At 40.2% G+C, this 16087-nt stretch overlaps 1 protein-coding gene across 5 annotated transcripts in view; it reads right to left on the bottom strand.

The window, feature by feature from the left end:
- The window catches only part of FRY (FRY microtubule binding protein), a 329207-nt gene that overhangs the window by 170477 nt on the left and 142643 nt on the right, over window positions 1–16087 (bottom strand). For all 5 annotated transcript variants that reach the window (XM_082366277.1, XM_082366278.1, XM_082366279.1 and 2 more), the window contains one exon: window positions 7797–7850. In XM_082366277.1, coding sequence (XP_082222403.1) covers window positions 7797–7850 — 54 coding nt within the window. The remainder of the gene's footprint in view (window positions 1–7796; window positions 7851–16087) is intronic.

Here is a 16087-nt window from a genome sequence, read left to right as displayed (position 1 = left end):
AAACACAGTGCCTTCCAGATGCTTACTGTAGAGACCTCTGAGCAACGCCTGTCCTACATCAGCTCCTTAAGAGAAAGGCAGCAGCACTGGGCTCCCCGAGTTTGCTGCATGCACACCTGGCTCTAAAGCAAATGGGAAAGGACACCGAGAAAGTAACTATTCTGGAACCACAATCAATCTGTTGAAGAAAAACCAATAATTGTAAGTCCTGACTCATCTACAAGTCTGACTCTCAGGAAACTCCAGCATCCTGAAAAAGGTGTTGAGCCCAAATGTAAGTGAAGAACGAACACACACACACACACACACACACACACAAATAAATGAGCCAACCAAACCAAACAAAAATGAACACATAGATACTGAAGAGGCAACGGGGAGGGTGAAATGGGTCCAGGGAGTTAGCTGTATGGCGACAGATGGAAACTAAACTTTGGTGGTGAGCATGGTGTAGTGAATACAGAAGTCGAATTATAATACTGAACACAGGAAACATATACTGTTATAAGCCAGTTTATTAAAAAAAAAAAGAAGAATGGATACAACCCTTGGCAGAAAGGCACGGCATTAAGCTCTCGTATTTCATGCAGCTCTCGGATTTCTCGCATTTCCGTAAACGCACCCAGCCCTCTCTGACTCCGCTCTCCCCTCTCTGACCCACTGACGGGTCCCTCTTCTGGCCGACGGCTCAATCAGCCACGGACTGGCGATGCTTCCTCCTCCTGCCTCACTTCTTCATGCCTGAGACCTGATTTCTACTCTTGCTACAGTACCGACACTTTATTCTATGGAAGATCAGAAAGGACAAACCCACGACCCGCCAATGGCCTTTCTGCAATCATTGCCCTTGAAGTCTCCTGAGCACATGACAACATGTATCAGGTTCTGCCGGCAGCGCTTTCCTCCTCGGGATTCTGCGACACCGCCAGGCAGTCACTAGACTGCACTCTCTGCCGTCTCCCGTATGGTTATTTAAACACCACCAAAGCGCAGAAAGACAACGCACCTGTGAAAAGAAGGGGCTGGATTCTAATCCTGGTTGTTCCGGCACAAGCCCCTTTGGGGAGTAAATCATACTTTCCTAAGCAAAGAGGAAGTAACTTCCACTTACTCTATGAGACTGTTTGAAGAAACAAAGTTGGAGGAATCCTTCAAATAGAAGCACATCGTGCAGTGTACAACTGTATCATTTAATTTACTGCATGTTTACGCCACCATTAGATATAAGCAAAGGTCTAAAGGCCAAGGGGCAGAGAAAATAGGCAAGAAGCATATGTAGCTGGAAGGTATGTGAAATAATAAAGATTCAGCTGTTACTTTACTCAAGCAAGACTTTTCATCTGTCTGTAAATGTATCTAGTGACTGTCATTAGTACATACTGTACCAGGTAAGGGTTACGTACTCCCTCAGGTGAGGGTTATTTCGGAGAGGTGTTTTTCACTTTTTAAAATGGGTTAACTTGATATGTGAGCTGTATTTGATCACCATCTACTCAGGTCCACACACATCACAGGTGAGCTGTTGTTTCATTGGAAAATCCAAAATAAAATGCCTTGGCCTTTATATTTTAAAAGAATATCTGTAAACTTTGATAACAGAGGAAAGTCACTTGGAGTTAAAATGGGGAGCTCACCATGCCCTTCACTCACAGGGTGCTCCGCACAGATCACAGATAGGGAACTCATCACTGGTACCATGACTGTGTCCTGGTATAATGCTTCTTAATTTAAACGTTGCCAATCATGACCAGCCACTATAACTTGGCTGTGAAAGTAAGTCTCTTAAACTATTGAACATTAATCCAGCAATATGAAAATGTATTCTACATGGCAATGAATAGCCACTGCAGCAAAAGGCTTTCTCAAAGCGGGCTTCCCATGTGCTCCTAACTGCTAACCTCTCATTCTTCCGTCAGGGTCCCTGCATAGGCTGCCATCTTGGGCCACCCCTGCCCTGGGAAGATGCATCTTCTTAGGCTTCTTTCACTTTTTTGGGCACTCCTTTTCTGGGCTTTCTTTTGTGGATCCCACTTTCTGGTCCTAAATGAACTATGTTTCCCTATGATATGCCTCACCCACTTTTTCTACCCTAATCTTTCAGTGTTTGTTGGGTGACCATATAAATGAACGAGCCCCGGTTATTTCTCCCGAGGTATTTTACCCGCACTGAAAATTCAGTATGTGTAAAACTAATTTATCCCCTCTCCCCAAGCACAGCATTCCTCTGAAGAACTCCTTATCCACAGAAAACAGTCCAGACTCCTCAGTATGGCTCCCATGGTCGCGGGAGCAATGGGCTCCGGTCGGCCTTCCCAGCTTCCTCCCAGCCACTCCCCAGAACTCTGCTCTTCTCTCCTTCAACTCCTTTGTCCACTCGGCTCTACCTGTCTGGCACGACCCAGCACATCTTGCCCATCTGGATAGCAGATATCTTTAGTATGTCACTGCCCCTTAACTGCTTCCTATGACACTCCCCCCCACCACCACCTTTCTAGCATCCTTAACTACTCCCTTACCTGAGATCCCAAAGCACTTGAACTGGATCTTCTTATTATATTTACATCACAGTACTATTTGTTTAGGTATCTGTCTTCCTCCTGGGACTGAGAATTTCTGGAGAGAAGAAACTCTTTCTCACTGCTTTGTAACCCCAGCACCTTGCACAGACCTTGGCATGATTCAGGTGCTCAATGTTTGTTAAATTGAATGGAAATGGCTCCAAATCATGGCTGAAAACTGAAGTTACCTTTTGTTTCTCCTTCTCTCAACCAATATTGATTCTTCTCATATAATGTTGCTTATAGTCATTCTTTCTTTCTAGTTCCACCGTCTCCATTTTAGCCTCAAATCTTTATCGATGCCCCAACTCCCAAAGTGCCTCCAAACTTTAAGGATCTCTCCAGTCCGCGTTTAACATCAAGGCTGCACTTTGATCTCTTTGATACTGGCATGTAGAGGATAAGGCCCCACCCGCTGGCATCAAGGTCTTCCACAGTCTGACCCTTCCTACCTGGAATGCAGGGACCACATTCTTACATCTCTTTGTCCCACACAGGGCTTTGTTGTATATGTACACACACACACACACACACATACACACACGCTCTCACTCACCTAATCAATGTTTGCTAAAATAACTTGATTACCAGGACAATTTTTCATTTATTTTGCTTTCTAAGCGCTGAGGGTTAATTTAGGCATTTAAAATAAATTAGTGGCAGTGTACATTTTCAAAATGCTGTTGGAAATCTCATCACCTTTATTACTTCTCATTACCGTATGACTTTCTCACCAGCAGGAACTGGGAGCCCTCCCTGTCTCCCTAGTATAGGGCAAAGCTTGCTCTCGGGTTCATACCACGCCTGCTTCTTCCACTGCGAGCTTCCTTACTAGACTGAGGTTATAATTTATCTGATTTACATCTTTCTTCTTTGTCTCTCACACTAGACTGGGGGCCTCTCCAGGGGAGGCACTATGTTTCCTTCATGTTTATTTCCACAAGCTGGCATAATGTTTGGCACATGGCTGCCACAAGGTAGGTACTGTGTAAGAATGCGTCAAGTTCACATTCATAACATTTGTAAAAGTGAAATTCTGGGAATTAGGGTACAAATTCCTAGCTCTCCAATATACAAAGTAGTCACTGGTACAGTTCTTCTCCCACTAATAGTGAGCTTCAAAAAATTAATCTTGTTTAGACAACTTGTCATTTATGAAACAATAGGGCTTTTTTTTTTTTTTTAACCAAGTCTATCCTATACATGTTTAGATTGTAATTAGGTTAAATAAGAGATATTAAACCAATAGTTAATTAAATAGAAAAGCAACAGAAAAGAAAACTTAAGGAAACACAAAGCTTTAACCTCTAAATATACATTTTAAAATTCAAACTGGAGGGCTTCCCTGGTGGTGCAGTGGGTGAGAGTCTGCCTGCCAATGCAGGGGACACGGGTTCGAGTCCCGGTCTGGGAAGATCCCACATGCCACGGAGCAACTGGGCCCGTGAGCCACAACTACTGAGCCTGCGTGTATGGAGCTTGTGCTCCGCCACAAGAGAGGCCACGACAGTGAGAGGCCTGTGCACTGCGATGAAGAGTGGCCCCCGCTTGCCACAACTAGAGGAAGCCCTCTCATAGAAAACGAAGACCCAACACAGCCATAAATAAATAAATAATAATGAAAAAAAATTCAAACTGGAAAGCTGACAAATTCTCGGAGATTTCCACGGTGAAAAAAAAAAGAGATAGAGAATTGTACATAATACTCTTTACTGGGAATTTTGACAAAAAATAGGCTATATAATATCTAGTAGAGACAGGTAATACCCAATATCCACTCTTCTCTTCTTCCTTAGTTATAAAATACCTCATTTTTAGATGGACACATGGTTGCCCAAAATAAAATTTCCTAATCTTTCTTATAGGTATACGTGGCTGTGTGATTAAGATCCGGTCAACTGGACATAAGCAGAAGTAGGGTGTGCAGTGTAAGGATGTTCTGTTTTTTATTTGTTTTTTTTTTTCTGTGATTCTTTTTCCATTTCACCTTCCTGCTGCCTGGAGCACAGATGTAACGGCTGAGCTCCAGAAGCCAAAGTGGACCATGAGATGACCTTGGGAATGTAAGCCATACACAGGAGAACAAAAATACAAAGATACGGGACTGATTTTCTTTGTACTTCTTCAATGTGAGAGAGAAATAAACTTTTATCTTGTTTAAGCCACTGTTATTTTATGTGCCATTTGCCACCAAACCTAATCTTAACTGATATGGGATCTTAGATCCATTACCTGTTGAAAACTCCCCTCTATATTCTCACCAACTTAGTTTTTAAAAATATAAGCTAAGCATGTTACAGAGTAAAAAGCACAGGCTTCATAGTTAGAACATATGGATGCCAGTCTCGGTCCCTTCAGGCTTTAGTCATATAATATAGGGCAACCTCTCCAGGACTCATTTCCATTAGCTGTAACATAGAGATGACGATGAGACCTTCTTCTTGGGCTTGTTGGAAGGGTTGAGTAATGTCAGGTGACACGATACGTGAGAAGGGGTTTGGTAAGGCACTTCCCTGGCGGTCCAGTGGTTAAGACTCTGCGCTTCCAATGCAGTGGGCACAGGTTCGATCCCTGCTCAGGGAACTAAGATCCCGCATGCCGCACAGTGTGACCAAAATAATAAAAATAATAATATAAAAAAATTTAGAAGAGGCTTGGTAAATTATAAAGTATTACATGATTCTTGTTATTTTGTTTTTGCTTCTGTTTCTAACAGGAGAAAAATGAATCCTGGGCTTGGCAAGTGGAGAATTAAACAGGGCCACCCAGCATCAGGCACTGAAAGTGCAGAAGCCCAGCTCTCTTTAGCCTATCACTCATGCCAGGGACATTTAAAAGGGAGAAATTGATAAAAATATTCTCCAAACAGGGACCAGTTGTCCGTTGTCCAAAGGATGCACTTAGCATATCGCCTCCCCTATGGTAAGTACTAAATAAATGTCACTTCTGTGGGTACCACTGCTCCCGGGAGTATAGCAATGGAGTCTATAGCTCCAAGGAGGTGTCACCAGCGTGTTCTTCTCCCGTAGGTGGACCTGTGTGACTCCAGACTAACATCCTCCTGCTTGGAGTCAGAATAAGGGGAATTACAGAAATTGGACCTTTGATATCAAAACCCTAAGAGAGCTTGATACATTCACGGCCTTGCCAATAGAACCACAATTCTTATAATTTGCTGTTGAAACAGTGGACGGGCACTTTCAAAGGTGACTTGGCTGACTTTCTTTTTCATTGAATCCACAGAGGGACCAACTTCAATCACATTTCCTTCTGGCCTGGGGATCTTGCTATCTCTTTAAAATGAGACCAACTTCGTAGGTTGTCTTCTCTCATGGTTCATGCGTAAATTTATGATTTTACAATCAGAGGATAATTTCATGTGCCTTATTTGAAAGTCCTCAGTGACCACCTCACTACTGGTTCACCCCTAAAGTGTCTTTAATACACAGAGATGTGTTACAAGCAGTGGTTGTCAAGCATCAGTGTGGGTGGGGGTCACCTGGAGATCTCGTTAAGCTGCAGAATCTGACTCAGTAGATCAGGGCAGGGCAGTGATTCTGCATTTCAACATTTTGAGCAGCAAGGTTAAAAGTATTATAGCTAATTAAGTGGCAAAGTTGGGATTTAAACCCCAAAGTCTATCTCTTTCCCACAATGCTGAAATGCAGAAATAGAGTGCTGAATAATAAATGAGACATTGTGTCTAAGCCAAATTATTTGGGATAACTATTACATGTAATGTTAAAATGCTAAAGTACTATTCTCCCAGAGGAAAAAGAAAGAAGTACACTAAACTGGAGAAAAAGAAAACACAATTTTTTTGAGGAAAGGACAGTGATAATCTAAGAGGATAGAGACAAAGAAAATAAGAGTGAAAAATTATGGAAGACAGATAATAGTTACGTTCTTAAGGAGAAAAGAAAGAGCCACACTTGCCACATTTCGAAAATAATGACCCCAAACATTCACCCCAGGTCCCTGACCTCCCAAGCAGGACCAGGTGACAGCAACTAAGGATAATATGAGGAGAGAAGACAGCTCCATGGCACAGAGAGACGAAGCCCATACTCCATTCCACCAGCATTCCAGAGAACAGCCAGCTCTGCCAGCAACAGAGCGCAAAGCCAGGGCCGCACCAGCCTTCCAAGACCCGCCGTGACTGCAAACTTGTGAGGTCTCCCTCAGCCAACAGTTTATAAAATAGAGAATGGAGGATTCTGTCTCTATAGTCAGGCCTTAACATTTTTGGATCGAACAAGTCTGAACTTTAACAGCCAAAGCATTTCCTCTTGATTCCACATTAAAGGCAATTTCAAAGCACTGCAGAAAGCGTACTCTCTGTGTGTTCTCCATAAGACAATATAAAAATCCCACTGTATTAGATCAGGCCATGGTGCATCCAGCAGGATTTTGCCTCTGCTACTGGCACCAAATGAGGTTTATAAAGAAGAACATGCTGTCCTCTTTGTCATTAAATGCAGGCATTTAGGAAACACCACAAACACATTTCCGACCTCCTCTGATGTCCTGTTATCCATCATTCTAAACACACCTAAAGCCCTCCTGAAGTGACTCAACCAGGATTGATAAGATCCTAGTTTCCTATGTTTATTACCTGCTGTTTAGAGTTGGAAGTCCTTTTACTAGTCCTGATCTATTTTCAAAGGACCTTTTTTGTATTTATTCTGTCTTAAACTGTTTTGTTCATGCATCACTTTATTAGAATCTAAGTTACTATACTGTTTTATAATTATTGCTTAGGTGGTCTCTCTCTCTCACAGGATTGCTAAAATTTGTCCTAGATTTTGTATCACCAGAGCCTAGTGCTGTGTCAAGCATATAGCTGGCATTCAACAAAACGCTGGATAAAATATAAGAAAGCTCTAGGGCAGAGATCTGATCGTCATATGGTACCATTTATTCAGAAGAATCTCAATAAGTTTTTGAATGGAAATTCCTTTATCTTTTCTGGTAACCAAAGACTGATGACCTCCTCATATTAATTGATGACCTCCTCATATTATTTCAACACTTCAGTTCTTTCCAATTCAAACCAATAGACATTTACTAAACATCTACTACAAGCCGTCACTGTAAAAGCTGCAGGATACAGTTCCTAACATCACACTCCTGTATCCTCTTTGAGGAAGTTCATCAATACACCATAGTGAGCATTGAGCCCTTGCCTTTGTACATCTTCAAACAAATAAAAACCAGTATATAACATATATTACATACTTGATCAAACTGGGGGTCTTCTCCACGTTGTAGAGATTTTGTCAATGGCTTTTCCTAGAAAGAAACATAGGCAAGAAAAATTACTAGAGGCTTTTAAATATTACAAAAGAAATGTCATTATTATTAAAATTTTTCTCATCTATTTCTCCCTTTATGGGATGAAGAAACACCGGTTTTCAAATATGTGAGAAACTCTTCCTTACTATTCAAACCTTAAAGTATAATGTTTGATCATCACCACCAGGATTTTTACTATTCATCTTCACACATTTGACGAAGACATTCAAATCTGATGCTATAAGTGGTCCTGTGTTTTCAATGGAAACCACATAAGAAAAACTAGGGAATTCGTTTGAAATTTTATTACCTATCTTGGGACTTGACAGATAATAAAAAGTTGAAAGTGATACACTATTCCAGGTCCTAAGATTTAAAAACAAAATAAGGTATAATTATTAGTCTGAAGGATGGACAGCCTATCAATCACACACTTACTAGGCGTAATCGGTGATTTTTGAGCATGATATTTTGACTTGCGACATCCAAATCACTGCAAAACTAATCTGGGAAGTGACAAAGGTCTACAGAAATAAATTTTCCTAATGATTATTTCTTCATTTACATTAGGAAGCCTTAACTGACCTTTCAGGAGGGCATTTTATAACTATTTAGCCTTACCTGTATCTTTCTCTTTTTCTGGAAGTTAATATTGACCCAAATTTGATTTAGGCTTAGAAACCATGCAAAAAGTTATACATCAAAAAATAGTGTTTTGGACCTGCGCGGAAGGGGAGAGGAAGCACGTCCAGAGGAGGGCCTCTGGAGTGTGGAGTTCCGGAGTTTGGAGCCGTGTGGCTGACAGGGTCTTGGTGCTCTGGCTGGGTGTCAGGCCAAGTTAAGGACATTGGTCCACCAGAGACCTACTGGCCCCACATAATATCAAATGGTGAAAACTCTCCCAGAGATGTCCATCTCAACGCTAACACCCAGTTCCACGCAACGACCAGAAAGCTATAGTGCCAGACACCCCATGCCAAATAATTAGCAAGACAGGAACACAACCCCACCTATTAGCACAGAGGCTGCCTAAAACCATAATAAGTTCACAGACACCCCAAAACATACCATCGGATGCCGTCCTACCCACCAGAAAGAAAAGTTCCAGTCTCATCCACCAGAACACAGGCACCAGTCCCCTCCAGCAGGAAGCCTACACAACACACTGAAACAACCTTAGCCACTGGGGGCAGACACCAAAAACAACGGGAACTACAAACCTGCAGACTGCAAAAGGGAGACCCCAAACGCAGTAAGTTAAGCAAAATGAGAAGACAGAGAAATACACAGAAGATGAAGGAGCAAGGGAAAAACCCACCAGACCAAACAAATGAAGAGGAAATAGGCAGTCTACTTGAAAAAGAATTCAGAGTAATGATAATAAAGATGATCCAAAACCTTGGAAATAGAATGGAGAAAATACGAGAAACGTTTAACAAGGACCTAGAAGAACTAAAGAGCAAACAAACAATGATGAACAACACAATAAATGGAATTAAAAATTCTCTAGAATGAATCAATAGCAGAATAACTGAGGCTGAAGAATGGATAAGTGATCTGGAAGATAACAGTGGAAATAACTACTGCAGAGCAGAAAAAAAAAAAAAGAATTAAAAGAATTGAGGACAGTCTCAGAGACCTCTGGGACAACATTAAACGCATCAACATTCGAATTATAGGGGCCCCAGAAGAAGAGAAAAAGAAAGGGACTGAGAAAATATTTGAAGAGATTATAGTTGAAAACTTCCCTAATACGAGAAAGGAAATAGTCTATCAAGTCCAGGAAGCGCAAAGAGTCCCATACAGGATAAATCCAAGGAGAAACATGCCAAGACACATATTAATCAAGCTATCAAAAATTAGATACAAAGAAAAAATATTAAAAGCAGCAAGGGAAAAGCAACAAATAACATACAAGGGAATTCCCATAAGGTTAACAGCTGATCTTTCAGCAGAAACTCTGCAAGCCAGAAGGGAGTGGCAGGACATATTTAAAGTGATGAAAGGGAAAAACCTACAACCAAGATTACTCTACCCAGCAAGGATCTCATTCAGATTCGACACAGAAATTAAAACCTTTACAGACAAGCAAAAGCTAAGAGAATTCAGCACCACCAAACCAGCTTTACAACAAATGCTAAAGGAATTTCTCTAGGCAGGAAACACAAAAGAAGGAAAAGACATACAATAACAACCCCCCCCAAATTAAGACAATGGTAATAGGAATATACATATCGATAATTACCTTAAATGTAAATGGATTAAATGCCCCAACCAAAATACATAGACTGGCTGAATGGATACAAAAACAAGACCCATGTATATGCTATCTACAAGAGACCCACTTCAGACCTAGGGACACATACAGACTGAAAGTGAGGGGATGGAAAAAGATATTCCATGCAAATGGAAATCAAAAGAAAGCTGGAGTAGCAATTCTCATATCAGACAAAATGGACTTTAAAATAAAGACTATTACAAGAGACAAAGAAGGACACTACATAATGATCACGGGATCAATCCAAGAATAAGATATGACAACTGTAAATATTTATGCACCCAACATAAGAGCACCTCAATACATAAGGCAAATGCTAACAGCCATAAGAGGGGAAATCGACTGTAACACAATCATAGTAGGGGGCTTTAACACCCTACTTTCACCAATGGACAGATCATCCAAAATGAAAATAAATAAGGAAACACAAGCTTTAAACGATACATTAAACAAGATGGACTTAATTGATATTTATAGGACATTTATAGGACATTCCATCCCAAAACAACAGAATACACTTTCTTCTCAAGTGCTCATGGAACATTCTCCAGGACAGATCATATCTTGGGTCACAAATCAAGCCTTGGTAAATTTAAGAAAACTGAAATCATATCAACTATCTTTTCTGACCACAGTGCTATGAGATTAGATATCAATTATACGAAAAAATCTGTAAAAAATACAAACACATGGAGGCTAAACAATATGCTACTAAGTAACCAAGAGATCACTGAAGAAATCAAAGAGGAAATCAAAAAACACCTAGAAACAAATGGCAATGAAAACACAATGACCCAAAACCTATGGGATGCAGCAAAAGCAGTTCTAAGAGGGAACTTTATAGCAATACAATCGTACCTCAAGAAACAAGAAACATCTCAAATAACCTAACCTTACACCTAAAGCAATTAGAGAAAGAACAAAAAAACCCAAAGTTAGCAGAAGGAAAGAAATCATAAAGATCAGATTAGAAATAAATGAAAAAGAAATGAAGGAAACGATAGCAAAGATCAATAAAACTAAAAGCTGGTTCTTTGAGAAGATAAACAAAATTGATAAACCATTAGCCAGACTCATCAAGAAAAAAAGGGAGATGACTCAAATCAACAGAATTAGAAATGAAAAAAGGAGACGTAACAACTGACACTGCAGAAATACAAAGAAAGGATCATGAGAGATTACTACAAGCAATTATATGCCAATAAAATGGACAACCTGGAAGAAATGGACAAATTCTTAGAAAAGCACAACCTTCTGAGACTGAACAAGGAAGAAATAGAAAATATAAACAGACCAATCACAAGCACTGAAATTGAAACTGTGATTAAAAATCTTCCAACAAACAAAAGCCCAGGACCAGATGGCTTCACAGGTGAATTCTATCAAACATTTAGAGAAGAGCTAACACCTATCCTTCTCAAACTCTTCCAAAATACAGCAGAGGGAGGAACACTCCCAAACTCATTCTAAGAGGCCACCATCACCCTGATACCAAAACCAGACAAAGATGTCACAAAGAAAGAAAACTACAGGCCAATATCACTGATGAACATAGATGCAAAAATCGTCAACAAAATACTAGCAAACAGAATCTAACAGCACATTAAAAGGATCGTACACCATGATCAAGTGGGGTTTACCCCAGGAATGCAAGGATTCTTCAGTATACGCAAATCAATCAATGTGATAAACTATATTAACAAGTTGAAGGAGAAAAATCATACGATCATCTCAATAGATGCAGAAAAAGCTTTTGACAAAATTCAACACTCATTTATGATAAAAACCCTCCAGAAAGTGGGCATAGAGGGAACTTACCTCAACATAATAGTCCATATATGACAAACCCACAGCCAACATCATTCTCAATGGTGAAAACTGAAACCATTTCCACTAAGATCAGGAAAAGACAAGGTTGCCCACTCTCACCACTATTATTCAACATAGTTTTGGAGGTTTTAGCCCCAGCAACCAGGGAAGAAGAAGAAATAAAAGGAATCCAAATCGGAAAAGAGGTAAAACTGTCACTGTTTGTAGATGACATGATACTATACATAGGGAATCCTAAAGATGCTACCAGAAAACTACTAGAGCTAATCAATGAATTTGGTAAAGTAGAAGGATACAAAATTAATGCACAGAAATCTCTAGCATTCCTATACACTATTGATGAAAAATATGAAAGAGAAATTAAGGAAACACTCTTATTTACCACTGCAACAAAAAGAATAAAATACCTAGGAATAAACCTACCTAAGGAGACAAAAGACCTGTATGCAGAAAACTATAAGACACTGATGAAAGAAATTAAAAATGATACAAACAGATGGAGAGATATACCATGTTCTTGGATTGGAAGAATCAACATTGTGAAAATGACTATACTACCCAAAGCAATTTACAGATTCAATGCAATCCCTATCAAACTACCAATGGCATTTTTCACAGAAGTACAACACAAAAGTTCACAATGTGTATGGAAACACAAAAGACCCTGATTAGCCAAAGCAATCTTGAGAAAGAAAAACGGAGCTGGAGGATTCAGGCTCCCAGACTTCAGACTATACTACAAAGCTACACTAATCAAGACAGTATGGTACTGGCACAAAAACAAAAATATAGATCAATGGAATAGGATAGAAAGCCCAGAGATAAACCATGCACATATGGTCACCTTATCTTTGATAAAGGAGGCAAGAATATACAATGGAGAAAAGACAGTCTCTTCAATAAGTGGTGCTGGGAAAACTGGACAGCTACATGTAAAAGAATGAAATTACAACACTCCCTAACACCATACACAATAATAAACTCAAAATCAATTAAAGACCTAAATGTAAGGCCAGACACTATCAAACTCTTAGAGGAAAACATAGGCAGAACACTCTATGACATACATCACAGCAACATCCTTTTTGACCCACCTCCTAGAGAAATGGAAATAAAAACAAAAATAAACAAATGGGACCTAATGAAACTTCAAAGGTTTTGCACAGCAAAGGAAACCATAAACAAGACAAAAAGACAACCCTCAGAATGGGAGAAAATATTTGCAAATGAAGCAACTGACAAAGGATTAATCTCCAAAATATACAGGCAGCTCAGGCAGCTCAATATCAAAAAAACAAACAACCCAATCCCCAAATGGGCAGAAGACCTAAATAGACATTTCTCCAAAGAAGATATACAGATTGCCAAGAAACACATGAAAGGATGCTCAACATCACTAATCATTAGAGAAATGCAAATCAGAACTACAATGAGGTATCACCTCACATGTTTTTTGGCCATCATAAAAAAATCTACAAACAATAAATGCTGGAGAGGGTGTGGAGAAAAGGGAACCCTCTTGCACTGTTGGTGGGAATGTAAATTAATACAGCTACTATGGAGAACAGTATGGAGGTTCCTTAAAAAACTAAAAAATAGAACTAGCATGCAACCCAGCAATACCACTACTGGGCATATACCCTGAGAAAACCATAATTCAAAAAGAGACATGTACCACTATGTTCATTGCAGCACTATTTACAATAGCCAGGTCATGGAAGCAACCTAAGTGTCCACTGACAGATGAATGGGTAAAGAAGATGTGGCACATATGTACAACGGAATATTACTCAGCCATAAAAAGAAATGAAATTGAGTTATTTGTAGTGAGGTGGATGGACCTAGAGACTGTCATACAGAATGATGTAAGTCAGAAAGAGAAAAACAAATACCGTATGCTAACACATATATATGGAATGTAAAAAAAAAAAAAAAAGGTTCTGATGAACCTAGGGGCAGGACAGGAATAAAGACGCAGACATAGAGAATGGACTTGAGGACACGGGGAGGGGGAAGGGTAAGCTGGGACGAAGTGAGAGAGTGGCATGGACATATATACACTACCAAATGTAAAATAGATAGCTAGTGGGAAGCAGCCGCATAGCACAGGGAGATCAGCTCGGTGCTTTGTGATCACCTAGAGGGGTGGGATAGGGAGGGTGGGAGGGAGACGCAAGAAGGAGGGGATATGGGGATATATGTATACATATAGCTGATTCACTTTGTTATACAGCAGAAACTAACACAACATTGTAAAGCAATTATACTCCAATAAAGTTGTTTAAAAAAAAATAGTGTTTTACTTTAGCTAATGATGATGTCCCAGAAAGATTCCATTTACATTTTGCTGATCGCATAGACCGTTCCCTGCCTCGGTTTTCCATTCTCCTCCACTGAAAAGGTGACATATACCCTCAGGTGGATGCGAGCCCCACCCCACCCCATAGAGTCTCTGTTCTTGAAGAGATTGGCTCAGTCTGGGTATCTAAAGCTTTACCAGGAACCATATGAATTAACTGCTCTGTCTCATTTGCAAAATACACAGCTTCAAAATGCATATTCACCTAAAATAAAAAGAATGCAGCCTTCTTCAGGGCTAATAAACATTGCCTCTTCAAAGTATATTATACTTTTCCTTTTATAGCACTTACCAAGAGTGATGAGCTGACTGACACCCCCGGGAGACTACAAGCTGCAGAACGCAGTCCCCTCTATTTCTCCCCGGCACTTAAAGTTACAGGACAGGGCTCTGCTTGGTAACGGTTAAACATTTGCCAAATTAATCAAAGCTGTAGGCTAATGATGTCCAGTTTCTTCAACTATGAGATCCTCTTATTGGCATGTGTGTGTTTTGCTGTAAGTTAAAGGAATTTTTTAATATACTTTTTCATTGTGGCAAAATACATATGATGCAAGATTTACCATTTTTACGATTTTTATGTGTACAATTCTGCGACACTAAGTGCATTTACAATGTTGTCTAACCTTCACCACTCTATTATGAGGACCCCTTTTTTTTTTTTTTTTTTTAATTTATTTATTTATTTTTAGCTGTGTTGGGTCTTCGTTTCTGTGCGAGGGCTTTCTCTAGTTGCGGCGAGTGGGGGCCACTCTTCATTGCGATGCGCGGGCCTTTCACTATCGTGACCTCTCTTGGCGGAGCACAGGCTCCAGACACGCAGGCTCAGTAGTTGTGGTTCACGGGCCCAGCTGCTCCACGGCATGTGGGATCTTCCCAGACCAGGGCTCGAACCCGTGTCCCCTGCATTAGCAGGCCGATTCTCAACCACTGCGCCACCAGGGAAGCCCCGAGGACCCCTTTTAATGTCAAAAATTTTCAAGGAATTCTCAACCACCAAGCACAGCCTTATACCCCAAACATACAAGATAGTAATTCTATCTTCTTGTTTAAGACCATACATAATGACAGAGCTAATACTATGATTTCAATGATACTTTTAAATGGTTTTGTACTATCTTGCAACAATACTTATTTTATATACATTAGGAAAGTGGGGATACATCTACATGGGAAACTATAACGTACTCAGTCAAACGCTAATGGCTGGGACTTCCCTGGAGGTCCAGTGGTTAAGACCCTGTGCTCCCAATGCAGGGGGCATGGGTTTGATCCCTGGTCAGGGAACTAAGATCCCACATGCTGCATGGTGTGGGCTTATAAACAAACAAACAAACAAACAAAAAACCCTAAATGGCTGATACACATGTGGATCTGTAGACCCCTGCAATAACTCAGCAGTCCATACCTTGGGAATCTGCCATCCTTTCATCCTAAAAGATGAGATCCTATCACAGTGGGGGATGGAAGGTGACTCTGTCCACCCACATCCTGGAACATCCCATGCCTAAAAGTCATTTTTTCCCACTACTATCTGGGTGGGAATGGTGAAAAACATGATATTTTATGCTCACATATTTGCATACATATGAAGGAAATAGCCTATGGCAAGTCTTACTATGTCTAGCAAGCAAAGTTAATATGGTAAGTTGTTGCTATACTCAAAAGTCAAGTCCATTAGCCAATTACTTGAATTCCATGTCCCAGTAAAACAGCATACTTTTACGCTATGTTCTCCTGAACGGTTCTTACACAAATATGCTGTCT

This window comes from Balaenoptera borealis (genome assembly GCF_965194805.1).
Source record: "Balaenoptera borealis genome assembly, chromosome: 18".
NCBI lineage: Eukaryota > Metazoa > Chordata > Mammalia > Artiodactyla > Balaenopteridae > Balaenoptera > Balaenoptera borealis.
The sequence above is the reverse complement of the archived record's forward strand: the minus strand, read 5'-3'. Positions and strand labels throughout refer to the sequence as shown.